A 24,817-nucleotide genomic window follows, 5' to 3' on the forward strand; every position below is an offset into this window, starting at 1 on the left:
ACGCAGGTTCAATCCTTGGGTCAGGAATGTCCTCTGGAGAAGGAAATGGCAAACCACTCCAGTATTCTTGCCTGGAGAATTCCATGGACTGGGGAGCCTGGTGGGCTACGGTCCATGGGGTTGCAAAGAGTGAGGTGAATGAAAGGCCAACCCATGCTATATGAATAGAAAGGACCTTGTAATGCAGATGAGGCTGGCACTTCCTTATATATTTTTAGAATGTTAACTCTTAATAAGTTGAAGTTACTTTGAAAGGATGATAAGAGCATTCTAAGTATCATTGGAGGAATGTGAATAATAGGATTTTGGTGCCTTCATCAGACTTTTTCCAAGACAAAGATAATTTTATTTTGATAGTGCAAGACTCTGGGACTCTGGGAATAAAATTGGCTGTATGCATACAATTGTATGGAACTAGGTTTGTTTTATTTTGTGAAAGCTGCTACTCTACATAAAAGATTTTGATATAGTAGTTTGTTTTAATCCCCTTTTATATTTGTATTTGGTAAGGCCTAAGTATGGCAAAAGGTCTTCTGTAAATACAAGGTAGTACTGTGTTCTGTTGGAATCTGAGTTCATTCATTGAAAGATTTATTTTCAAGTTTACCAATTGTTTATTTCCACTAACGTTTGAGTATATTATTTTATATATGATGGGATTCCAGGGTGGGAATGGAGTACTTTTTCTCTTTTGATTTTTATTTTAAAAAATTACTTAACTCCACTTCAGTGTTGTGGTTTAGTAAACTTGTTTTGCTTTATGGAGGAAAGTGTTAAATTTTATATTTTAAAACATATTTCTCTATGATTAAATATGATTTCTGAATGTTATTTTTACTTGTATTTTGCTTTTGATATGGCCAGATATTCAGCTTTTTTTGTGGGTGTGATAGTTCCTAATGTTTTCAGAAAAATAAAATTAGTTCCCTAAAGACTAGTGTTCTCTGTCTCTACTTTTTCTTTCTGCCTCTTAGTAAAGCTCTTGCTTTATAATTGTAATTATAAAGTAGTTTAATCATAAAAGATGTTTTTATGTCAAATTATGTATTAAAAGTCATGTGCATTGTCCAAAAAGTAAAGATACAAATATTAGTTTCTCTTCAATAACTAAAAACTTTTAACCGTTTATGTCTAATTCAAATGTTAGATATTTTACAGTAAGTTTGCTTCAAAATGAAGTATATAGTACAGTACTTAATTAAGTTCATTTATTGACTTTTGAATTCTTTAGAGTCCTTACTTTAAGAGTAGTATTTTGATTCACCTTAAAGAATTAGTAGCATATAAAGATTTTAAGTAGAAGAAATTGTGTCTTGAGCATTTCTCTTAGAATAGCTCTAATCTTTATTTTGAAAAGATCAGGCACAAGATAAATTCATTGTCCATTATGCTTTTCTAATTAATCATTTGACTCCTGTTTTAAACACTACAAGCCATTTATCATTGCCTTTGTTGTTTGGTCATCATCATTTTCTTCCCAAATATTTTTAGATTTTTACTTACTTATTTTTTGGCGAAGTGCAAAACAAAAACTCAGTAGAGTTTTTCAACCAGGAAAGATCGTAAGCATTTTAAGAGAGTAGTCACTCAAATCATTGGGAAGCAAGGACTAAAAGAAAGCAGCCCTGTTCACTGCTTAATGCCGCTGTGTTCTTGTCAGGCTATGTTCGACCCCATTCATGGTCTCTTAAAACGTTGCGTTTGATTTTCCCAGTGATTGTCTTTGGGAGTTCTTTAACAAATTCCACCTAGTTAACAGAAAAACATATTATGAGACACTTTATCATTTACTATCTCCACTAGTAAAGCATGTGACTTTTAAGTGTCTGATCAACTGTCTGTTGACTTTCAGTGTCTGTTGTGTGAAGCTAATTGAATGTCTTGGTCACCAGAAACTGTTCTGTTTATATATAAAGGTGACAGTGGAACTCCATCATGCTGGTTTTTAATGCTGGTTTGCTTTACAGGACAGTCCCTTTATTCTATTGCTTTCCTCTAATTCAAACCAGACTTAGGTCTCTACTTCCCCAGGGAGATGGAGGCCACAGCTAAACGCAAAGAGAAACATCAAGTTAATTCTCTTTTTTTTGACCTTTTAAGAACTGGGTCCTGGAAGTTCTGGGGAGGTTTTTTAAAGATAATTTTGAGTATATACAATTTTCTACTTAGGCCCTGACTTGACAGTAAAATACTTTTTGCTCTCCCTCAAGATATGACTGCTGTATTTTAAAATGTCCTCAAACATTTATGAAAAGAAACTAGGCACTGATTAAGTGAACTGAATGGAAATTAGGTTGCTTAGGTTGAAATTACCTTTTAGCTGAAATGATGCCAATTGAAACTGAATTCTCATGTAGAGGATCAGTCAATATCAACTAATAGGATTCTAGGACAAGAAGGAAATTGTAGTGCCATCTGTGTGTATAGAGTTGTCCTTAAACCCCTCCTTTGGAGAAGGTTTCAGGAAAAATTCCCCAGTTTCTTTGGATAATATTTTCTTCCTGTCCCTTGAATTTGATCCCTTAATATTTAAAGTCACATGCTTTGAATTTAGAAAGGTATAATGGGCCAAAAGTACTATGATAGATAAGTCATGTGCTGTCTTTGAAAACAATTGGCCACTATTTTTTTTCCTCATATGAAATGGGACTGATTAGTCTGATAAGGATCTTTAGTAGTTACTCAGTATTGTAGAGATGACCAAAGATTCTACTTCTTCAAACATCTGTAGTATCCTAATATAAAGTATTTTAAAGCAAAATTCTTAGAGCTAAAGTTGAAACAGGTGTCTTCTACTTGTATAATGAGTTACTATAACAGCAAAAGCTAATATATGTACTTACTGGTTTAGATACTTATTTGGTAACACATTTAACTTTTGGGCACAATACTTGCCTTTCTTGGATACTTGTAAGGTGCAGTTGATTTCTTTACATGATCCTGAAGTTCAAGAGTTAATTTCTCTGGGTTGGATGATTTAAAGGGTGCAGATAAAACAACAAAAGCTTTCACTACCTGTAGGGGGGAAAAATCAATTTATATCAATATATTTCTTTTTCAGACACATCAAAGAGTTTGGAATCAATGCTGAACACCAATACTTAATTGTTTGTCAATAGTAGGTTGAGTAATGCATGCATATGCTGGAGATCACCTATGAACAAAGCTTGAATACAACTATATAGTGAGGTTTTGAGATCTAATTCCAGATAAATGGTTTGAGAGAGTGAGGAATGCAGTGGTTCAATAAAGCTAAAGGCTTCATTTTATTTTCATGTCACACTAGTATTTAACATTTCAACCAGACTAACCCTGTTTATTAAATAGGCAGTCCTTGATTGACAGGTAGCCACTTATTCCATCATACTTAAGAAGTAGTAGAGGATTGTTGGAGGTTTAGAGAATATGTGTTTTGAGAGGGTTTTGAGGAGGCCTGATGGAGAAAGTGTGTATGTTGAGAGATTGACTCAGAGAGGACTGATCTGCTATAAAAAGTCTTTCTTGCCTGATACTTTTTGCTTCTCTTTGTAATACTATTTAAAACCCACTAACTAGATAATTACTGAGGTGAATATAAATTATTAACAATTCATACATTGATTCTAATTCATGTTTACTTCTGATATTCAGCTGAAATAAGTTAGTTATATTGAGAGAAGGAGAATTTGGTGACAGGAGAAAAGTATTTTGGACAACAGGATCCATTGATCATGGAGGTGATACTGGAGGTATGAGTATGGGATCCACAGAAGGTCACGTATAATTTGAGCCAGGAATACAGAAAGAGATGTGGGGGAATGCTGATAAGCAAAGTGTTTTTGAAATTTTGACATAGAGTATATAGGAAACTTCCATGAAGAAAAGAAAATTCTCTCTTCCATACTATTTGACTTCCTCCTAGAACTAAGGCTGGAGCTTCCCTAGTGGCTCAGATGGTAAAGAATCTGCCTGCAATGCAGGAGACCTGGGTTTGATCCTTGGGTCAGGAAGATCCCCTGGAGAAGAAAATGGCAACCTACTCCAGTATTCTTGGCTGGAGAATTCCATGGACAGAGGAGCCTGGTGGGCTACAGTCTATGGGGTCACAAAGAGTTGGACACAACTGAGCTGTGGAAAATTCTTAAAAGAGATGGGTATACTAGACTACCTTACCTGCCTCTTGAGAACCTGTATATAGGTCAATAAACAACGGTTAGAACCAGACATGGAGCAATGGACTGGTTCCAAATTGGGAAAGGAGTCTGTGAAGGCTGTACCCTGCTTATTTAACTTATATGCAGAGTGCATCATGGGAAATGCCAGGCTGGATGAAGCTCAAGCTGGAATTAAGATTGCCAGGAGAAATATTAATAACCCCACATATGCAGATGACACTACTCTAGTGGCAAAAAGCAAAGAGGAACTAAAGAGCTTCTTGATGAAGGTGAAAGAGAAGAGTGAAAAAGCTGGCTTGAAACTCAGCATTAAAAAAACTAAGATCACGGCATCTGGTCCCATCACATGGCAAATAGATGGGGAAACAATGGAAACCATGAAAGACTTTATTTTCTGGGGCTCCAAAATCACTGTGGATGGTGACTGCAGCCATGAAATTAAAAGACACTTGCTTCTTGGAAGGAACAATATGACAAACCTAGACAACATATTAAAAAGCAAAGACATTTCTTTGCCAACAAAGGTCCATATAGTCAAAAATATGGTTTTTCCAGTAGTCATGTATGGATGTGAAAGTTGGACCATATGAAAGGCTGAGCACTAAAAAACTGATGCTTTCAAATTGTGGAGCTGGAGAGGACTTGTGAGAGTCCCTTGGACAGCAACAAGATCAAACCAGTCAATCCTAAAAGATATCAACACTGAATATTCATTGGAAGGACTGATGCTGAAGCTGAAGCTCCAATACTTTGGCCACCTGATCGGAAGAACCAGCTTACTGGAAAAGACCCTGATGCTGGGAAAGATTGAAGGCAGGAGGAGAAGGGGGCAACAGAGAGTGGGATGGTTGGATGGCATCATTGACTCAATGGATCTGATTTTGAGCAAACTCTTGGAGATAGTGAAGGACAGGGCAACCTGGTGTGCTGCAGTCCATGGGGTCCCAAAGAGTCAGACACAACTGAGTAACTGAACATCAAAAACTAAGGCTACTTCTGTCATTCCCTGAAGTCCCTTTCATTGGGTCCTAATTAGGATTGTGGGATTTGTTTGGGAACTTGGTCACAATCTCCTATTTGCACTGTTTCTGTGAGAAAGTATAGTCTGAATTTCACGACAATCATACATATAGTAAAATCTGCTTTTGCTTGTGCAGTATCTGGTCTTCCCTTTTCAGTAACAGCACCCTGATTTGCCTGTGAAGGATTACTTTACCTCTCTGATGGGGTTGACACAACTCCTATGTCCAATGACTGGCATATGATCCAGGTCGAGCCAGACAGCAAAGAGTCTTTGCAAAGACAGCAAAAGGCTGTCTCCTTTCCTGGGGTTGTTAAGATATAATTTGTTAAGTATATCTGGAGTTTGTTACCATCAGGTGGGAAGAACCTGCCCAAATAGTGCCAACATAAGGAACAGCAGAGCAAGAAATAGAGACAGACTAAGTTTTGCTAACATTACATGGACCCTTGGATTTGTGAGCCAATAGATTTTTTTTTTTAAAGAAATATAAGTCAGTTTGAGTTGAGTTTCTGTCATTTGCTACTAAAAGAATCTTAAAACATTCCCTTTGGTACACAACTCACTTGTAAAGTTGATTGCCTAGTACATACCGCTGTGTGTGTGTCTCATAATGAGTATTACATGACTACTTTTGATTCATTCTTTAAAGTGGCTAGATGGGCAACTTGAAAATACAAGATTGCCACTTTAATGAGTGACATTCATACTACCTCTCCTCTGACTGGATCTGGACTGCTGACAACAGCTGATTCAACAACCGCTGGGTGCTCAATTAGTGCACTCTCCACTTCAAATGGCCCAATACGGTACCTAGCAGGGGAAAAGAAACCTTTGATATCTACACCTAAGTAGAAGATTCCCTTGGTAAACTGTGACTTTCTAAAAGTACCAAATGTACATACCCAGAGGATATGATGACATCATCAGCTCTGCCAACAAACCAGAAATAACCATCACTGTCCATCACTCCTCTGTCTCCAGTGACGTAAAAATTCCCTTTTATGGTGGCAGCAGTTTTCTCTGGATTGTCCTATGGATCAAACATGACACGGGATTAGTTTGAGCAGAACAGAAGAAGGGGTATGGCACCCATGAAGTGACTAATACATTTCATATTCTATTTGTAAAAAAAATTTAAAAAGATAGTTCCTGGTAAAGAATACAAAATAATACAAGAGTATAGTAAAAAATATTATCTATGCCACCATAGATATGCACCCCATATCTACCTCCCCTCACCCCCTAAAGCCTATCCAGGTGTCCTTTCTGAGGACAACCAAAGTAGCTGGTTTCTTTCACATAGAGTTTAATCTTTACAAAATCCTTAGGAGAGAGATAATATATATATTTTTTCATTTTACAGCTGATGAAATAGACTTGGATTTTGTGACTTGTCCAAGGTTACATAGCAAAACATGTGGGACCCAAGTCTATATGAATCCCTATTATACCACCTTTTCTATTAAAGTCTATTAAAGTTCTACATTCTTGTACCACATATTCAGAGAAGAAACAGAAGGGTCGTGTAGATGTTAGCCTGAGGGCAATTTCCCCTTCTTTTCCAGGTGGTAGGATGTTGCCATTTTCATCTATAATCTAGAATGAAAGAAACAATTTAGGTACCAAAAACTTTCTTTTCACAAAATGAAACTGGGTTAGTAATAGTTATGTAACAAATAGCAGAAATCTGAAATAGTCTCTCTTCTTTGTTGAACCAGTTCGGTATTACCCACCTGGACATCGTAGGGTAGTACTCCTTTCCCCATTGAGCCTGGCTTAATTTCTTGTCCTTTCTGATTGGCACAAATTATTCCCTTTTAAGAGAATATATTTGATGTCACTATGTAAAAATTCATTTTTTGTAGCTATTAATATATCATGACAATGAAATCCAAGACCCAGTTTTGACTGATTTTTCAAGTATTTGAGCTCATCTTCCAAAATATATTATTTGAGACTAATAGTTCTCAAACTTGAGTATGTGTCAGTTAAAACACATTGCTGGGGCTCCATCCCAGTTTCTCATTCATAGGTCAGGGAGAGGCTGGGGTATTAGAATTTGTATTTCTACCAAATTCATGGGTGCTACTGATACTGCTGGTTTGGGGACTATACTTTGAAAATCACTCCTTTTGGCTGAGTACCATTAAGTGCACCTTAAGTTCTATTAAGCCCCACTGGGACTCTCTGGGGTCCTTTCCAGTGCATTGGAAAGATGAGCTATTCAATTTTGAACCTCTTCAATCTCTAACACCTCTGAGACTTAGCCTGTGTGAGAAGGGGGCAGGAAAGCCAAGAATAATCATAATACCCCTTCAGTCAAATCTAGTCGGGCAATTTAGAAGTTTTAGGAAATACCATCACAATTTAGAGCATGATGGGAACACTTCAGGGGCTGAGTTGACAGTCCTGGGGTTGAAAGGCTAAACTTTTTCCATTAAACATACCACTTCTGTCTGTCCGTAGCCCTCATACAGCTCCAATCCAGTTTGCACTTTCCACTGTTCCAGCACCTCTGGATTGAGTGGCTCCCCTCCTGTCAAGCAATGCCGCAGCTTCTTGAATTTATATCTGGAGAGAGAGTTTCACTGGGGTCTTTGGGGAGCAAAACATGAGTGACTTTCATTGCCAGATAACTAGGACATTGGAAACAAGCAAACAGTGAGGAAGGGCAAGTCTTAGGAAAGTTCACTCAGAGAATATTTGTTGAGCACCTACTCTTGTCAGACGTTGCTCTAGGCACATGGGGTATGTTATGATCAAAACAGTTTCTTGGTAGAGTTTACATTTTAGCAGGTTATTCAAGAGAGGAAAGTGTTGGAGAAAATGCTAATAATGATATTAAGCACTTATTAAGAGCCAAGAACTATGGCAGCTAATATTAATTGAACATTTATGACGTTACAAGGGCTTGCGGAGCACTCTCATGATCTTCACAAACTCTGTTTTACAGATGAAAACATTGAGGTTGAAAAAAGTTAAAGAACTTGCCCAAGCCCTCCCAAATGATAAACAGCAGAGTTGAATAATCTGTACTCTACACTTATCACTTGTCAAGTATCTCATTCCACAAGCGTGCTGCTGTTGTTGAATTCTTACCACAACCCGTGAGGTGGCTCTTAAATACCTCTTATGGATGGAGTTAAGGGAGCCTTAGCAAGGTCCTCTTGAGTGATTGCGATCCACTATTAGGAGCAGAGTCTTGCCTGTTTGACTTGGTAGCGTGAGCTTTTAACCAGTGGCTTACTACTCAATTGCCCAACCAGGTTCAGGTGAGAAAGCTTGGAACAGCTCAGTTCTAACATAGTGAGGTCCATAATGGGAGGGAGGGTTTGGTATATGAATTGTGCCTATTCAGAATAGAAGTCCTTGAATTAATCTTAAAATTTGAGCAAGACGTTCACATTCTGAGGGCCACAAGGAGTTGATTAGGAAAAGGGAAGATTCATGTTTCCTTTATTGTTTCTCATAGCTATCTCGCTCCTAGACATCCACACCTAGGGGGAACAAAGGATGCCTTTTTTCTGTTTGTTTTGTCCTTGAAGGATCCAGGTTTAGGGGAGAAGCAGGTGACTGTAATGACTTAAATTTTTCTTCCTTTCTCTCTCCTTATGTATTAAATTCATGTTAGTTAAATAAATATACTTTGCAACTTCACCTAACGTTCAGGTGATTTGGCTAAGTTGAATATAAGCTTTAAGTCATAAGACTTTATTAACTTCAAGGCAGTATAAATATAGATGTGTGTGTGTTTTTGTTTTTTTTAGGGCGGGGTGATGAAAGCGCTGGGATTACAGAACTCTTGTTGTCTCTGGAAAAACGTTCTGTTGTTCCTACAGGGTTTCCCAGTGATTCTTAAACTGGGGATGTTGGGGGCCAGGGGTGGGAGGTTGCCCTCTAGGACACTCTTGGTAATGTCTGGAGACATTTTTGATCATCACCACTGATGGAGAGGGAAGTCCTACTGATACAGATTAACAGTAGGTAGAGGCGAGGTAGAATGCTACAAAGCCAAGGACAGCACTCCATGACACAGAATTATTTGGTTCAAAATGTCAGTAATGGTGAGACTGAGAAACTGTCTTGTACTGAAAAGGGGAGATCTGTGTTGCTGGATTATAACTTTTGTTTGTGGTTCAAACGGAGATTTCTGCCCAAATACCTCTTAAGGTCTTTTTGCACAAGCATCCGGTACACGGTGGGAGCACTGCAGAGGGTCGTGATGGGATAAGTGGTAAGCGTCTGGATGATGGAGAAAGACAAAATATCAGCAGTGGTTAATTAAAGGCAATGACTGGAGCTGATGTCTACAACCTCCTCTTTTCTTTCATTGACATGCGATCATTTCATGGAAAAATACCAATAACCTCAGATATACAGATGATACCACTCTAACAGCAGAAAGCAAAAGGAACTAAAGAGCCTCTTGATGAGAGTGGAAGAGGAGAGTGAAAAAACTGGCTTAAAACTCAACATTAAAAAAACTAAGATCATCGCATCTGGTCCCACGGCTTAAAACTCAACATTAAAAAAACTAAGATCATGGCATCTGGTCCCATCACTTCATGGCAAATAGATGGGGAAACAATGAAAACAGTGACAGACTTTATTTTCTTGGGCTCCAAAATCACTGTGGATGGTGACTGCAGCCATGAAATTAAAAGACACTTGCATCTTGGAAGGAACGCTATGACAAACTAGACAATGTATTAAAAAAGCAAAGACATCACTCTGCCGACAAAGGTCCATATAGTCAAAAATATGGTTTTTCCAGTAGTCATGCATGAATGCGAGAGTTGAACCATCTAAAAGGCTGAGTGCTAAAAAACTGATGCTTTCAAATTGTGGTGCAGCCTTGAAATTAAAAGACACTTGCTTCTTGGAAGGAAAGCTATGACAAACCTAGACAACATATTTAAAAAGCAAAGACATCACTTTGCTGACAAAGGTCCATTTAGTCAAATCTATGGTTTTCCCAATAGTCATGTACGGATCTGAGAGTTGGATCATAAAAAAGGCTGAGTGCTGAAAAACTGATGCTTTCTAATTGTGGACTCTTGAGAGTCCCTTGGACAGCAAACAGATCAAACCAGTCACACTTAAAGGAAATCAACCTTGAATTTTCATTGGAAGGACTGATGCTAAAGCTGAAGTGCCAATACTTTGGCCGTTTGATGTGAAGAGAAAACTCACTGGAAAAGACCTCAATGCTGGGAAAGATGGAAGGCAAAAGGAGAAAAGGGTGTCATAGGATGAGACGGTTAGAGAGTATGACTGACTCAATGGACATGAGTTTGAGCAAACTCTGGGAGATAGTGGAGGACAGGGAAGCCTGACATGCTGCAGTCAGTGCGGTAGCAAAGGCTCAGACACAATTTAGCAACTGAATGAGAACAATTTTAATATTTGTATTTAATATTGCATGAAACATATATCAATATTATATTAATATATAATTTGTCAATGACATATAAGATATTTAAATCTTACACATTTAATATTTTATAAAAAGAATATTTTACTTTAATATTTATTCTCATTTTGTCTCACTGAATATACTAAATAAGAATACTAATAATGTTATATATAATTATATGTGATGTTATATTAATATATTGTTAAATATTTCTATTACATATTATAACACATTTAATACTTCATGAAAGAGAATATTTTGTAAATAATAAAATGTTCTTATTTTATAAATGTTGGTTTTAAAATTCTAAAATTAACTTATCTACTTCAAGTCACTTTACAAATCTGATGTAGAAACCCAAGTTCTTATGTTACTCTAAATTTCTGTGAAAACTCACAAACCATCTTGTCAAACCAGTTGGCAAAATAACAGGGTGAGCATAGCTTTTAGTCACACACAGGTGTGGTGTTTTTAATAATAAGTATTTTGTTAAACTTGATTGATCATTCATGGGGTTGAAAAATAATTGGCCTTGAATCACATTTTTCTAAAGGCTAAAGAAACTGGAGCCATCTGATATCTCATTCTAGCTGTTGCTGGCTAAGAATATTGGGTTCTGAGAATTAGCAAAGTGAGAAGCACAGGGTGGAAGGAGAATGAAAGGCGCTACTTTGGGAGAAAGGTGACACCACCCTCAATCTCCTCTACACAGGAATTCGGATTTATCAACTATTGTCTTTGTTTCACTGAAACAGAAACCAAAGATTTATTTAGACTTGAGACTTAATCTGTTATTTAGAACCAGACTCTCAGGTGGCCACTGATTTAGTGATACTAGCAAATCCTGAACAATTTGAAGCACAAGAGGGGTTCTTATGCTTAAGAGCGTTGTGGGTGTTCCTTCTTCACTCTGTTAAATACATTTTAAAGCCAAGTCTCTGGAGACTTTACTTCTTAAAAAAGAAACGATTTTCTTAAGCCCAAGAAGTCCTGCATTCTGAGGAATCATGTCTCTCCGGTTTGGGGAAAGATGAGAGAAACCTAACTATATGTAATTTGAAGTAGTGACTTACATCCAGGAAAGTATCGGTGTCAAACTGGGCCATCCGATGCACAAAGACACAAGCTCCTTGAAGCCAGGAGGAAAACACACTGCCAATGGCAGCCTTGATCCAGCCAGTGTCAGACATGTTCCATATGATATCTGTGGACTTCAGGTCTAGCCAATACCTAAGTGATATGGGGAAGCAACAAGAAGACCAAGCTGAAATAAAACGAAGAAACAGGAAAGTAAACAAATTTGTGTCCTTAAGGAACAGCCTTGCCTTGGAACCTCAATGGCTATGGAGAAGGGTCGAAAGAAGCCCCACGGCCGGATGAGCGGTACTACCTCTCATTCTTGTTAGAGGACTTTTCAGAATCTTAGGTAGTCTGAGAGTAGAGTGGGAGTCTGGGTTTGGCATGGTTTTCCGAGTTTGTCCACTGAGGTGACAACTATTTACTGAGCAAATATTATATGATAGACATTGTTCTATAGCAGAGGGCAAGGAAGACCAGATTTCTGCCCTTGTTTTAGGGAGATAGATAGTGAATAAGTATCTAAGTAAATATCATAATTTCAAATAGTGATAAATCCTATGAGGAAAATGAAATAGGGTAATGTGATAGTTTTATGACATCTTGGAAGGCCTTTCTGGGTGGGCAAATTTACGTGGCCCAAAGGAGAAAGAGCCAGACATGCTGTTGTGGGGACTGAATCAAGGTCAGTTTCTAAGTTCTTGCTTGACCAGTTGGTTAGATGGTACAATTTCCTGAATTAAGACATTGAGAGTTCTATTTTGTAGATGTTTCATTGGAATAGCTAATAGCCATCCAAGTAGAGGTGCCAACTAGGCAATTGGATATACATGTTGGCGACTCGGGGTATAATTTTAAAAAAAAACCAGTTTTCTTCCTTACCTTCCACAGAGGGTATACCCAATTCCCAGGCTGCTCTGAGAGTGTTGAGCCATCTTGGGAGAGCCTGTGGTCCCACTGGTGAAATAAATGGCCACTGGTTCTTGACTTCCTGTCTCCACACAACTATGCTCTGCAGAGGCAGTTCTGTAAAGTATGGGCCCCAAGATGATGACTGAACATGGCAGAACAGTTTAACTCTGATATTTCTTTTGCTTTGCTGCTTATGCCTTTTTGACACCAGAACGTAATCCAAAGCCTCCCTGAGAGAAATTTCTCAGGAAAACTGAAAGGGTCTTCACAGCTGTGCTGTGTGGCTTGTGAGATCTTAGTTCTACATCCAAAGATTGGACCTATACCCTTGGAAGTGAGGGCATAAAAACTTAACTGCTTAACCACTAGACCATTAGATTCTCCAGGCAGGAACACTGGAGTGGGTTGCCATTTCCTTCTCTAATGCATGAAAGTGAAAAGTGAAAGTGAAGTAGCTCAGTTGTGTCCAACTCTTAGCAACCCCATGGACTGCGGCCTACGAGGCTCCTCCGCCCATGGGATTTTCCAGGCAAGAGTACTGGAGTGGGGTGCCATTGCCTTCTCTGAGTTACTGAGTTAGGAATGGGCATATGATGCAATTATGTCAAAGGGATTTAAAGGCTTTATGAGACATGTTTCCTTGTTCTAAAGAGTGACGAGGGAGGACTACTGCCTGCCCCTACCCCATTCATCTTGCTTTTTGACCTTTGGATATTGTTGCAAGAGTACTTAATGCCTGGAACTAGCCTAGCCATGTTGGAATCACAAGAGGGATTATCATCCACACTGAGGATGGCATGATAGAAAGATGAATGAATTTATGTCCATGCTATCTTCAAAAAAACACTGAATTAACCAACTCTCATTCCATTCTACCTCTGTACTTCTTATTTGTAATATAATAAATTTGTATTGTTTAAGCCATGCTTACTTGGGCCTTCTATTGCGAAAGCTAAGAGCATTTTAACTGATAATAATATCTGTGTAATATTGTCTGCATAGACAGCCCCATCCTTCCATCCAGGCATGCCTCATGGAGCCTGTGTCCTCTCTTCTTAAATCTGGGCCTGTCTTAAGATTTGCTTTGACCAACAGAACATGAGAGAAGTTTTGCAACTTCTCAGCCTAAGCCACAAAGGCTTTGTAGTTTCACTTTTCACTGGAACACAGCCACCACATAAAAATGTTCAGACTGTCCTGCTGGAGAGACAGAGCATGCGTGGGAGAAGAGAAATGTTTAGCTAACACCAAAGTCTCAGACTTATGAGTGAACCCACTTGGCTCTTCCAGCTCCAGTCAAGCTGATATGGAGCAGAGATAAATTGCTTCTGCTGAGACTTACATGAATTTCTAACCAACAGAATCTTGAGCAAATAAAATGATTGTTTTTACGTCACTAACTTTTGAGTTGGTTTGTTACTCAGTATTTGATACCCAATTCTTGAGAGTCTCTTGGACTGCAAGGAGATCCAACCAGTCCATTCTAAAGGAGATAAGTCCTGGGTGTTCTTTGGAAGGACTAATGCTAAAGCTGAAACTCCAATACTTTGGCCACTTCATGCGAAGCGTTGACTCATTGGAAAGGACTCTGATGCTGGAAGGGATTGGGGGCAGGAGGAGAAAGGGATGACAGAGGATGAGATGGCTGGATGGCATCACCGACTTGATGCACATGAGTTTGGGTGAACTCGGAGTTGGTGATGGACAGGGAGGCCTGGTGTGCTGCAATTCATGGGGTTGCAAAGAGTCAGACATGACTGAGCGACTGAACTGAACTAGAACACCTATGAATTTTTGAAACTCACATATAATCTTTTTAATATCTCAAATTGAAGCAAACAGAGTTGAGGATACCATTTCAATCCATCCTAATTAAGATTGCCACTGAAATTTTAAAAAAGTAAGGATTAAAAATAAAAAATAAAAAAAATAAAACAGTAAGGATTAATGATATAAACACACACTATATTGTCAAATATAGTTTCATGAAATATTAATGTGGTTTTCTTGGTAACTTGTCTATCCCACCCCTTGTCCTCCCTCCCCAAATAAAAATAGACCATTCAATTGTATTGACTTTTTCAGTAAAATATATGGTGAAATTGGTATGTGTTGGACTGCAGAAAGGGGAATGTCATCACAGTATCTGATACAAACAAGCAAACAAAAACAAACCAAAAATTCCCAGCTCATCTTTGAATGCTTCTTAACCTAGTATGTAAAACTTTTGATATAAAGCTTTTGATTTTTAAAACAAAGAAACATAATTTGTGAGTGACAAGTAGATTTTCAAGCAGTGTTTCCACTGTATGACTTGTGTCTTTCTTTGCATACCTGAGTTATATATATAATCAGTTTTTGGGAACTGATTAAATGCTGATAATTCCAGATTTATATCCTTACCTCCTTGAACCTGAGACTCAAATATCTACCACTTGCTACACATTTGTTTGTTCTTAGTCCCCTCAATCCGGTGGCTCAGACAGTAAAGAATCTGCCTGCAATGTGGGAGACTGGGTTCGACTCCTAAATTCGATCCCTGGGTTGGGAAGATCCCCTGAAGGAGGACATGGCAACCCACTCCAGTATTCTTGCCTGGAGAATCCCCATGAACAGAGGAGCCTGGCAGGCTACAGTCTGTAGGGTCTCAAAGAGTCAGACATGACTGAGCAACTGAGCACACAACTTTAAACTCTTTCTCCAGCTGATAGTATCCCACCCACTAAGTCATCCGAGTTAAAAAGTAGAAGATTCCTGCCTTCATTCTTCACATCCAGTCAGTCTCCAAATCCTTTTAGTTCTTTCTTTAGCGTGCCTCCTTCTCTCAGTGCTACTCATCAGAGCTTGGACTTAGAATCTCATCATTGCTCCCCTAGATAAGCCTTTCAGATGGTCTCTCTGATTCCAATTTGGTTTTATTTAAATTTATTTTTTATGCAGTTGCCAGAGCAATCTATTTAAAACTGGAAACTGACCTTGACACTTCACTTCTTAAAATTCTTCATTGGCTTCCCTTGTTCATGTGTGTATTAGTTGCTCAGTCGTGTCCGACTCTTTGTGACCCCATGGACCACAGCCCACCAGGCTCCTCTGTCCATGGAATTCTCTAGGCAAGAATATTGGAGTGGGTTGCCAGTTCCCTCTCCAGACCCCTTGTTCATAGGGTCAAGTTAAAAATTTGGCATACATGTTCAGTCTTTGGGCTTCCCTGGTAGTTCAGCTGGTAAAGAATCCACCTGCAATGTAGGAGACCCTGGTTCTATGCCTAGGTTGGGAACATTCACTGGAGAATGGATAGTCTACCAACTCCAGTATTCTTGGGCTTTCCTAATGGCTCAGCTGGTAAAGAATATGCCTGCAATGTGGGAGACCTGGGTTTGATCCCTGGGTTGATAAGATCCCCTGGAGAAGGGAACAGCTACCCACTCCAGTATTCTGTCCTGGAGAATTCCAGGGACTGTATAGGCCATGGGACCGCAAAGAGTCAGCTCTTTATATGAGAGGCCAGTGTCTGGCCTCTGCTTGCTCTTCTGACCTCCTCTCTGACTTCATGTTTCCTTTTCTAGCCACCCCAAACTGCTTGCAGTCCTTTCTTTGCACATTCTGGGATTTTCTTTGCCTCCATGCTTTTGTTCATATAGTTCTTCTTCCTGGAACACTGTTTTAAGCCCCTTATGATCAGAATCCAGGGTCTTGAGCTGAAGGGAAGGGTCCTTTTCATTAGGGCAGGAAAAGAGAAATATCAGTCAGGCCCATAATTTTAACTGTTTCCCCATTCTAGTATAATATTCTGAAAAATGTTCATGAACGTCTATCCATGGGAGACAGAAGTTGAGTGAGAAGCCTTAAAGTGAACTCCCAGAAGATTGACTCTAACCAAAGGAAACAGTCCTAATTATGGCTGTGTGTGGTTTTCTGAGAGAACAGCCAGTTGTAGGCAATTTATGGCTCTCTTTTCCTTAGCTTTCAGAGAAACAATCCATGTCGGTTGTCAAGTTATGACACTCCAAAGCTGTTGGTTTGAAGTGAGGATTCCCTTTACCTGGAAAAACACTCCCCAAATGTATAAATTTCAATTTGAAATTCATGTGAGTTCAAAGTTCTCTGTCTCCTGTGGATTTTGTGATGCTTTAAAGCTTTTCTGGGGACTCAACAGAATGTGGCAGAGTTGTTTAGGACAGGAGTCTTGAAAGTGGGGGAACTTGCTGCCTAGGAGTGTATGCAAGATGACTGGGATGAGAAGAAAATAGAATTTCAAATTACATGTATTTTAGAATTCATTCTTTAAATAATTATTTTTTCTGTTTGTTTGGTGCACAAAAGTACATGTATATAATTTATAAATAAATAAATACATATGTATTAGGGGAGTGTGTTACAAATATTTTACTGAGGAATATGAATATTCAATTGAATAGCACTACCTTAGGGAATTACTGCACTGCTGAATGGCTTTGTTAACTTGAGACTAATAATAATTATAATTACTATAAATGTTACAGAGTGATTACTCTGTGCTGAGCATTATGCTAAAAACTTCACATGCTTCATCACATTTGATTTTTATACAACTCATTGGGGTAGATACTATACTATCTTTATTTTATGGATAAGATACAGAGTTTTAGAGATGTTACTTGACTTATCCAGAAGTACTCAGTTTATGAAAGACACAAACAACATTCTCTGGCATAGCTGTGGGAAAACATTTTGGGTTTGACCAACAGGGTTTAGTTTTGATTACTAGTAAAATTTTATTCCAGCAATGGAAACTACCTTTATTCAACAGAGTTTATATGTCTTCTTTTCATAAGCTAATCAAAAGTATTTTTTTAAAAAACATAAGCTACTTAACAGCTCTTTGAAAGATAATAGATTTAATAAACATTTTACCCCCTTTTTTACAGTTTAGGAAGCACTTTCTTGCTTATTAGCTTATTTTATCCTCAAAACAACACTTGAGACATGTGCATCCCTATTCTACATATAAGGAAAACTGAGGTTAAGTGTGCTGTTTTGTTCAGTCCTCAGCAAGCATTTCTTAGGGCCCAACTAAATGGTAGGAACTAGAAACAGAGTGATCAGTCAAACAGACAAACAGTGCCTTTGCCTTCTTGGAGCTTACTGTTTAGAACAGGGATGGAAATTTTTTTCTGTAAAGACCTAGATAATAAACATCTTAGGCTTTAGGGGTCACAGAGTCTCTGCTGTAGCTACCCAACTCTGCTCTTATACGATGAGAGCCATTCTAGACAATATGTACAGAAATGAGTGTGGTCATGTTCCAACACAACTTTATAAAAGTGAGTGCCATGCCAGAACTGGCCTATGGGTCATCATTTGTCAATTGCAGAGGAGGAAAACAGATAGTAAATACAGGAACAAATGAGTGGATATGATATTTGGATAGTGATGAGTACTATGAAGAACCCAACAGGATGATGTGGTAGACTAGCTTGGAACTCTGCTCTAGACATGGTGGTCAGAGATAGTCTCACTGAGGATAAGACATTTGAGTTGAAATCTGATAGGACGTCATCAACTGTGAAAAGGACTGGGGAAGAGCATTCCAGATAGAAAGAAACAGCAAGTGCAAAAGCCCTGAGGTAGACCAATTTAAGGAAAGAAAACGGTGGCCCGAGTCAAGGCAGTGAGAGTTGTGGGAGACGTGCTCCAGGACTTAGGCAAGTGCTAAGTCAGGTAGGACACTCATCTCAGGCCCTGGTGAAAAGGAGGGAAATGGAAGCAGAGCTACAGCCCTTTCTCTGTCCTTAAAACGTTTTTATTAGGTGATTTTTTCCTGAGAAGGAGCCTGGATCAACCCACAGTAGGCAAGAGTCCTTGGAGGCTAGGAGACTCTGAGATATAGTTGTGACTGGTGTTATTGCTGGCACTGCAAGTGATGTGGGGAAAATACTCACTGAAATAACTCTGGGAAGCTGAGCCACCCATTCTGGCTGTGTGGAGACACCAGGAGTTTGGTCTTCAAGTCTGGACACTCAGACACAATGGATTCCACTGCTGGGATCACCTCCTCACTGGCCACAACGCACTTGGCCTTGGATGCACGCAGCCGATAGAGGATATCTTTTGCTGTCAGCTGGGTTGTTCCTGGCATGAAGACAAGCCCTGGGAAAGAGACAGGCCTCTGGATAGACCATGGACTGTGGAAACTTGGGCTTCGTGCCTGCGTGGCAAATAGCTGCAAAATCTAACCTTCAGCTACCCTTGTCTTGGTCTCCAGGGACATCCCACAGGACCCTGATCTCTGAGAGATCCTTAGAGCACTGGCTTCAGAGTCCGACAGTCCCTGGATCTAATCCCATTCTTGCAACATACTTGCTTTGTGACCTTGAACTTATTGCTTCATCTCTCTGTGTCTTCCTCTCCTTCTTTGTAAAATAGGGAAACTAATAGTAAGTCTGGCATATAGTAAGCATTATGCTGTTGTTGTTTAGTTGCTAAGACATGTCTGCCTCTTTTTGCCACTCCATGGACTGTAGCCTGCCAAGCTCCGCTGTCCACAGGATTTCCCAGGTAAGAATACTGGAGTGGGTTGCTATTTCCTTCTCCAGGGGATCTTCCAGATCCAGGGATGGAACCCACATTTCCTGCATTGGCAGATGATTCTTTACCATGAGCCATCATAATGGTGAGCTATTATTATGTACCATTTTAGTCATTGTCATATAACACTTAAACAGTACTTTACATTTTACAGCACTTTACAGGTTTACATTGTCATGAATATCAATTCATCCAATCATCTGAACCTATGGTTTCCAGATGAGTTTGGCAAGATAAGCCACTAGGGATAAGAGAAGAAATTAGAATTTTAAAAATTTATTGGAGATATGGAATTCTGCTTATGACTTTATCTCATTTTTGTATATGTTTTATAATATACATACTGTATTAGCAAAGTAGAAACTTAAATAACTATATTCAGATGGGAGTATATGTGTCCCAAGAATTTTTTTGATAGATTGTATAGCCAAAAATACTTGGAGACCACTGTTCTAAGCAACCATGTAAATCAATCCAGTTGTTGCCATTTGACGGAATATGAGCCAAGCATGTGGAAGAGTCAGCCCTCAAACCTGGGTTTTCTCAGTGGTCTGTGTTCATTGATGTGTGCCTACACTACTTTGGCAATGCTTAATTTATTCCACAGTTTCACATCATTCTAAACATCGGCCTGTGATGGGCCTGATTTTAAAGCACTAGTTCCTTATGAGAAGAACATATGTGGGGGGATTAGATGAAAAACAGAGGGAAAGTGGTTTGCACTTTCTAAAGCAGATCAATGGCAACAAAGTGGAATGTATGTAAAGCATTACAAAGAGTCACTACCATTTATTGAGTATGTAATATATGCCTGGTATCTCACTTAAAATTAATCCCACCAGACAGATGACAACTAGCCCAGGGGCTGTAAAGTAAGTGGCAGAACCAAGATTCAAAGATACACTTCCCAGACTCCTAAGACCTGTGTCATAGACCAGACTCCTTATTTCTTGGTGAGTTCCCTGAAGTAGGCTAAATAGGAAGATATGGAGTTGAATTCCTAGGAAGGAAACTTTAATTACTGAATATATTTTAAAAGCTCTTACATGTCATCCCCTCTTGAGAAGATGAATAAATATTTGATGTGATAAGGAAGTTAATCAAGAAAATATCTCATCATTCACTCAAGATAAAAATATAAGATTATTTTGCAAACCACTTGTTCTTAGTGGCTCAGAAATTATTAGTACTCTTGGGGGATTTGTGATGTGGATGTATTCAATGGATAGCTTGGGGGTCAGGAGAAAGTTCTCTTCTAGTGAATTTCAGATTTTCACGCTTTACAGCAAAAACAAAGTATTTAGCTATGTGGTGCATAGTACTAGTATCTCAGTGTTTACTGAGATTTAATTATTCTGAAGTTGAAAACATAATCCTCAGGTGCTTGTTTAACATTTAATTAATTGTATGGTTTTGACCATTCTGCTTGTGGTTTTGTTTTTAATCTCAGCATTTCACAAATGGCATACATTATGTTAAGTAATATTAGTATATTTTTATGACAAATAAAACCTTTAATCTCTTTCCAACCCATAACTGGTTTCACATTTGCAAATTCCTTTTTATAGTGAATGTAAAAAGAATTTTATATATTGCTATTTTTATGTAATATTGGCAATGAGAGCATTTTTCAACACTATTATGAAATCCTTATAATTATTCTTTTAATGACATTCCAGCAAATTGAAGCATCATAATTTCAATTAGCAATAACCACACCTCCACTAAACTTTATTCTCAGCTAGTTTTTACGTTATTTAATAGTTCCTATATAGTTGTTTCCATTTTTTCCTATTATTAATGATATTGCAACAAGTGTTTTTGTGTTCTGTATAGTAGCATATCCTTTGGTATTCTTGTTTGTTTTTGATTGACTTATAAACATTTTTGTTGTGTGTGCAAACTTTTTCAGTAAAAGGCCAGATAGTAAACATTTTAGGCTTTGTGAGTTGTACCGTCTCTATTTCAATTAGCAATTCTGCTGTTGTAGTGCAAAAAGAGCTATAGACAATATGTAAATGAGTGAGCATGGCTGTATTCCATTAAAACTTTAAAGCTGTATTTACAAAAATAAATGGCCAGCTCATTGACCGTGGTTTCTTGAACTCTGTCCTAGAAAGGAAAAGAGTTCTGTAGAAATTTTACTGGGGTACATTATAAATTACTACTGTGAGAGAAAATGTGTCATTTAATACATTAATTTCCTGGAAAGAGGCAAAGGTTTTCCAGCTGGAATCTACAACCTTAGTCTTAAAAGTCATTTTGTTATAAAGCCCTTTTTTCTTCCTTTTGTACTGCTATGTCAGGGAGAATCCACATGTATTCAGAGAAGTAAGTTCTGGAGCATCTGGATGAACACATCATAACCAGCACTGCAAAGAGGTATTGGTACACACATTTGCTTTAATAGAGTTTTGTGTTTAAGCTCCAATTGCATAGCTTTCTAGCTGTGTGACTCTGGGCAAACTTAACCTTTCTGAACATTAGTTTCCTTTCTCGCAAAATGGGCATCAATAATACTTACCTCTTGAGGTAGTGTTTTATTATTGCATCATGATTGCTTCTAATTTCAACCCAGTTTTTCTGTTCTTTGTAAGCATAACTTCAGTCAGGACTAACAATTCAGAAAAACCTCTACTTTCAGTCTTTTTCTGTTTCTGCATGATTTAGAAATGTTAAATATTGGCACTGACCTGTTCTCATACAAGCCACGTTTATGAGCCACCACTCTGGGATTCGGGGAAGAATCACAGCTACTCGGTCTCCTCTCTCTAAACCACAGGGCTTGGTGAGCACATTGGCAGCCTTTCGGGACAAGGAGCCCAGTTCTCCAAAGCTCCATTTCACCTCATCCCCTTTGCCATTCACCCACCACAGGGCTGGGTTGGCTGGTCTCTCTCCTGTCTAGGTATGCATAGGCACATGGGAAAGAGGGGAGAAGGCTTGAATGAGTGGTCATCAAACAGATGGGACATATTCGGTATCTTTCCCTCAGCACTTGTGCTGGTGGAGCCCAGTAACAGAACCCAGTTTGTCTGTGGGGGAGCCACTGTTCTATCAAATACCGCCTTGTTGAGACAACCCACCAGGGTGCCCGTCCTTCCCTGATCAGCGTGTGGGCCTGTGACCCAAGTTGGGCCAATCACACCTTCTGTCCCTGATTTAGAGTTTTCTGAGAAGAACAAAAAGATAGAATATGGTTGGAGCAAAATCTGTCTATTGGCTCTTGGTGCTTGTGCATCTCTCCTGCTTCCTGTCCTTGTGAAAACTCCAGCTTCCAACCCAATTTTGTGACCTCTCCCACATCCCTTTGATAAATTTCTCTCTTGTTTAAGTTAGACTCTCTTCCAACCAAAAGCCAAAATGAATGGACCAAGACTGATTAGGAACTTATCATTTTTTTACCCAAAAGGCCAAGCTATGGCTTTCATAGGTGACCAAGAACAAGATGGAGGGCCTTTGTGGAAGGACCTTGATTGCTTTCTGGAGCAAATTTCTTATACATGATTCTAGAAGTCTGTACTGTAAAATCTCTTTGCTTTATGTATTACTTGGGGGAGATATTACTCCCCTTTTCTTCCCCTATCTGGAAGGCTCCCTTTACCTTCCCTAGTTGGAAAATACTTCAAAGCCCAGTTCTCATTTCACTTCTTTGGTCAAGTCTTTTTTTCTCCCACTTCTCCTGACTTCTCTGGGTTCCTGCAGCTTTGTATGCATGTTCCCATTTATTCCATTAAACTTTGTGATATCATAGAGGCATCCCTATCCAATGGATTAAAGCTCTGTAAGATCAGAAGCTGGCTCATTTACCTTTGAACTGGTGAACTTGGACAAATAGCTTAACTTCTGTGAGGTTAAGTTCCTTATCGGCAGCCCCCTTATCTGCAGGGTGGTGATGGGGATTTGATGAAATAATACAGATCAGTATTTCTCAATTTCGTCATTTGAGTATCACTATTGTTCCGGATCTGTCTACACTTGGGCTATTGTTCTTTGTATTCTTCTTTACATTGTTGACTCATTTTCACTTGAATACTTTACTTAAGAAGGAAAATATGTTTAATTATTAATACCACCATAATGGGAAAATCAGTACAACTTGCTAAAAATTACTGAAAAATAAGTATGTATACTGAAAACAAAATATGTCCCTACATTTTAGCTAGAGATTTTCATCTTCTACCTGTGCTGTCTGTTCAAAAGTGAGTGTATCAAATATAAGAGAGATGCTGAAAACAATGGATTTGAAGCAAGACTGTCCATTCTATTTACTAGGAAGAATTAACTCTACATATTCAGTACCTTGTACATCTAGTATATATTCCGAAGCACAGGCCCTCGCAGTGCACTTTGGTAAGCATTGGTAAGTAAAGTGTTCAGTTTAATGCCTGACTGGGGGTGGGAGGTCAGTATGCAGGGACCCTGACCTGGGGATACACTAAACACTTCATAAAATGTATCGCTTTTTCCTTCTCAACCTCTGCTTCTGCACCAACGACTATTCATAAAAACAAAGCTCAAATTACTGTTTTTTGTGACCAACCCAAACAGAAGAAATGGAGAACAAAGAGCTGCTATGTTCAACTTGGGGAAAACGAGGGGAAAGAGGCGTAATCCCTTGAGTAACCATGATGAGGGGGGCTGAGGATGAAGACAGCCATACATAGTTGTGGTGCAAAGTTCTTCCCTGGAGAGAGAGCAGGGCAATTGGAAAACAAAGGAAACTAAAAGGTATGACAGAATGGAATTAAAAATGGCCAGAGAACAAGGAAATGGAAAACTGAGAGATAGGTAGACACCGAGCGTTTAAAGGAGGCCCGTCATCTTATACCTTCTCTTTTTGGGACCACTGGTCCAGCACATCCCCAGCAAAGTTAAAGTTCTTAGGCAGTGATCTCTCACAGCGATTCATGGCTTCGAAGTCGGCAAGAGTCAGAGGCGCCCCCAGCTGGTGACTTCTGTGAAAGCGCAGGCCAGATAGCTTTGTGAGCCAGATGAATCTGAATGTCTGGTAGCGGAAAAAAATCTTCATGGTTCCAAAGGGCTTTGTTAGCTTGTGTGGATGTGGAAATACTGCAGTCTGTGGGGAAAGATTGGTGAGGAGTGTTAGTCTCTCCCCATGCTCTGGGGTGAGATTGGGAAGTGGACCTGTAGCTGTGACCCTCAGGAGTTTGGAAAATACCTGAAAACACCCCATCCTTCTCTACAGCTGAGGATTTAGCCCCTGATCAGTCCTCTACTACTAGACTCTTCCTCTTCATTCTCTTTGTTACCAGGCTATTCTTAAAAATAACAGCAACAACAACAGCCCACAACTATAGAGCTGTCAAGCTCCTATCTTCTGTTCCTATCTTCTTCCCAAACACATGATAGACAAAGCAGAATATTTGCTACCTGGATCGACATTCCAGACCTCCTTCTCTCTGCCTCATACTCTGTTCTAACTCTGTCCGCTAAGTCCTCTCTCGAATTTCCTCTTCCACTAAAGCAGCCTACTCACTTTTCATAAATGTCTGTTCCCGCCACTTCGATTTAACCTGTCATTCCCCTAGTTTCTGGGCCATGCTACCTGCTTTCATTATAGCTCCTTAGAAACCTTGGTTTAAGTACTGGATCAGCCATTTTCTGGCTGTAGGGCTTTAGGAAAATTATCTTTCTTACACCTCA

The 24,817-nt window shown here is 39.0% G+C and overlaps 1 protein-coding gene across 1 annotated transcript; it reads right to left on the reverse strand.

Moving 5' to 3' along the window:
- Window positions 1-1,661: 1,661 nt before the first annotated feature.
- Window positions 1,662-24,182, reverse strand: ACSM4 (acyl-CoA synthetase medium chain family member 4). The gene is made up of 13 exons (XM_052652261.1): window positions 23,982-24,182; window positions 21,844-22,054; window positions 18,505-18,712; window positions 12,554-12,697; window positions 11,668-11,824; window positions 9,341-9,420; window positions 7,626-7,749; window positions 6,912-6,992; window positions 6,673-6,774; window positions 6,081-6,208; window positions 5,889-5,988; window positions 2,896-3,015; window positions 1,662-1,748 (listed from the first exon to the last, which is right to left on the reverse strand). The coding sequence occupies exons 1-13, from the start codon at window positions 24,180-24,182 to the stop codon at window positions 1,662-1,664; spliced, it is 1,743 nt and encodes a 580-aa protein (XP_052508221.1).
- Between the last annotated feature and the right edge of the window lie 635 nt (window positions 24,183-24,817).

The sequence above is a fragment of the Budorcas taxicolor genome, chromosome 2 (genome assembly GCF_023091745.1).
Source record: "Budorcas taxicolor isolate Tak-1 chromosome 2, Takin1.1, whole genome shotgun sequence".
Lineage (NCBI taxonomy): Eukaryota > Metazoa > Chordata > Mammalia > Artiodactyla > Bovidae > Budorcas > Budorcas taxicolor.

What these genes read in the sequence shown, in the direction of transcription:
- ACSM4 (XM_052652261.1), bottom strand. Translation starts at nt 24,182, where the DNA reads ATGAAGATTTTTTTCCGCTACCAGACATTCAGATTCATCTGGCTCACA. An exon ending in ACACCGATACTTTCCTGGAT is followed by an intron (nt 9,421 to 11,667) that starts GTAAGTCACTAC and finishes TCCATCATCCAG; the next exon opens with ACGCTTACCACTTATCCCAT. An exon ending in GTTTCTTCTCTGAATATGTG is followed by an intron (nt 6,209 to 6,672) that starts GTACAAGAATGT and finishes TTTGATCCATAG; the next exon opens with GACAATCCAGAGAAAACTGC.